This window comes from Oppia nitens, unplaced genomic scaffold, assembly GCF_028296485.1.
Source record: "Oppia nitens isolate AA-2021 unplaced genomic scaffold, nextdenovo-longstitch-racon4-pilon3 scaffold7_pilon_pilon_pilon, whole genome shotgun sequence".
Classification (NCBI taxonomy): Eukaryota; Metazoa; Arthropoda; class Arachnida; order Sarcoptiformes; family Oppiidae; genus Oppia; species Oppia nitens.
In genome coordinates, this window is record NW_026533251.1 from 1,468,942 (window position 1) to 1,471,405 (window position 2,464).

The following is a 2,464-nucleotide window of genomic DNA, read 5'->3' on the forward strand; positions in this document are numbered from 1 at the left end:
ATAATATATTTAAAAAACATCATTAATTAAATTTGTAACTTTTTATCACTTAATTTTGATGGCTTATAAAGTGGTGTATTTTTAATTTTAATTTTTAATCAACTCCACACACACACACACACACACACACACACACACACACACACACACACACACACACACACACACACACACACACACACACACACACACACACACACACACACACACACACACACACACACACACACACACACACATGTTAATGCGTGGCCACCATGTGTTAATAAACATAATTGCTTAAATTAATAACAAAAATTAACAAATGTTTGATTGAATATTTTATTTAAAATTATGGTGGTATAAAGTATTATTGTATTATACAATATATTATTATTATGATGTAGTTCTGTGTGTTTTTATTAATTATAAAAATTATAAATTACTAAATATATATAATAGCATTAACACTAAATAAGTAATAATATCACTAATATGTCAAAACTAAATAATTGTCATTAAAATAAGTATGAATTAAATAAAAATTATGTTTTGTGAAAAAAGATTAAACATTTAAAAATATATATTTATATACAAAAAAACATTATTTTTTATGATAAACAGATGGTATTATATAAGGACTTTCCCTATAATCAGATCCGTGTACATACTGTCCTTTATTACCACGATATCTATCCAACTCATGCCATCCCTGACCAGAATGACTATGAAATGCAATAATGAAACAATAGATGAAACAATTTTTGATATAATGCATAAACAAAACATGTAATATATACCGTCCCCGTCCACTATAAACATTATAGTTGTTTTCATCAATATGTTTGAGTCCATAATGAGCTCCGTTATCCAACTGATGATATTTCGAGATATGTCCCGATTTGCCGGCGTTTGCCTTCTTGACTGAGTTTAAGAAAAATGTTGCAAAATCTAAGTATATTTTTATTGTTTTTATTTCATTAAACAGTTTGTTATTTCATTTATAAATGTCATATTTATATTACTAATAAACTTTTTTGGGGTAAAAAATAATTAATAAAATAAAAATATTACTCTCTAACTCCCTGTCCCATCGCATATTCCTTTCGTGATCCTGTCCTCTATCTCTGGACCACAAACTTCTATCATCGTAACCCTAAATTAGCAAATAGTTGTAGTAATGATAATCATATTTAAATAAAATATTTTTTTAAAAATAATTACTTTACCTCAGAATTTCCAGCATTAAGTCCATCATTATGTCTATCGTGATAACCTTCCCCTATATCTACATACTGTTGCTTATATCCATGATTACCATATTTGTCATAATCACTGTGATGAGCACCGGCACCTTTTTCCCATAGCTTATCAATATTATCCCAATGATTGTGACCTGAACCATGACCCTCGTGAGTTACTGGACTTAGAACTATAAAAAATAATAATATATGATTTTCAATTAATTTGTTATAAAAATGCTTACAAATATTACAAATTAATTTATAATTGATTAATTAATAGTAGACCTGTTTGATGATGTGGATGATGAGGATGGTGTGGATGATGACCAAAATGATGGTACGGGTGATGGTGTGTGGCATCGGTTTGCATGTCATTCAATATATTGAGCACTTGTTTACTCTCTCCCGCGTACTTCGTGTCCCTTACGTTGTGATCACCATTACTATCATTACTAATACTATTGCATTCAATTGATGGATAATTTAGCAAATATATAATTGCAAATAAATTAAATAACTTAATGCTAGTCATAGTTGTAAAATACATAATAAACTTAAATAACATAAAACAATATTATTATAAAACTGATTGACTAAACTGTTTTCTGGAAAATCCTTTTTATATGAAATGTTGAGTTTAACTGTTAGAGTCCACTATAGGAAGTAAATTGTTTTGTCATATCTTATTATGTTTGGGGACTTTTCACACACATGTTGGACAACGGGATTTAAGTCTATAGGGTTTCAATAAATAAAACTTATTTAATATGAACTAAAAGTCAAATATCAAGTTTTCAATTGTGTTTCTGTTATATATGTTATCATAAATTACTACAGTATATACCAATTTTATGTCATTGTTTTCTCACTACTATAAGAGCCTTTAATTTATGCTATAATCAAAATATTACTTGACTTTCATTTTTTTAATTAATTATTTATTAAATAAAAAAATGATACTATTTACATTAAATGATTGCAAACAATTAAGATTTTAAAGATATTTTATTATTAAAAATTAATATTAACAATATAAAATTATAATAATTTTTAAGTATACAAGTAAATATTAATATTAAATGTTACAATTGAATTATAATTTAATAAAATTTTAAAACTATTTATATATATTTACTAATAAAACATAAAAATGTAACATTCATAACCAATATACATAAAATATATTTATTACATTATTATTAAATTTGTAATTTGTTTTAACTACTATTTTTAAATTTCTT

General features: G+C 25.5%; 1 protein-coding gene across 2 annotated transcripts; it reads right to left on the bottom strand.

Annotated features, from left to right (window-relative positions):
* Positions 1-556: 556 nt before the first annotated feature.
* LOC128963485 (histidine-rich glycoprotein-like) lies at positions 557-1,767 on the bottom strand. 2 transcript variants are annotated; one of them, XM_054309998.1, is made up of 5 exons: positions 1,509-1,767; positions 1,209-1,411; positions 1,054-1,135; positions 780-903; positions 557-704 (listed from the first exon to the last, which is right to left on the bottom strand). In XM_054309998.1, the coding sequence occupies exons 1-5, from the start codon at positions 1,753-1,755 to the stop codon at positions 584-586; spliced, it is 777 nt and encodes a 258-aa protein (XP_054165973.1). In that variant the 5' UTR covers positions 1,756-1,767; the 3' UTR covers positions 557-583. The 2 variants fall into 2 exon arrangements, with proteins under 2 accessions (XP_054165973.1, XP_054165972.1); XM_054309997.1 differs by having other exon boundaries at positions 780-930.
* Between the last annotated feature and the right edge of the window lie 697 nt (positions 1,768-2,464).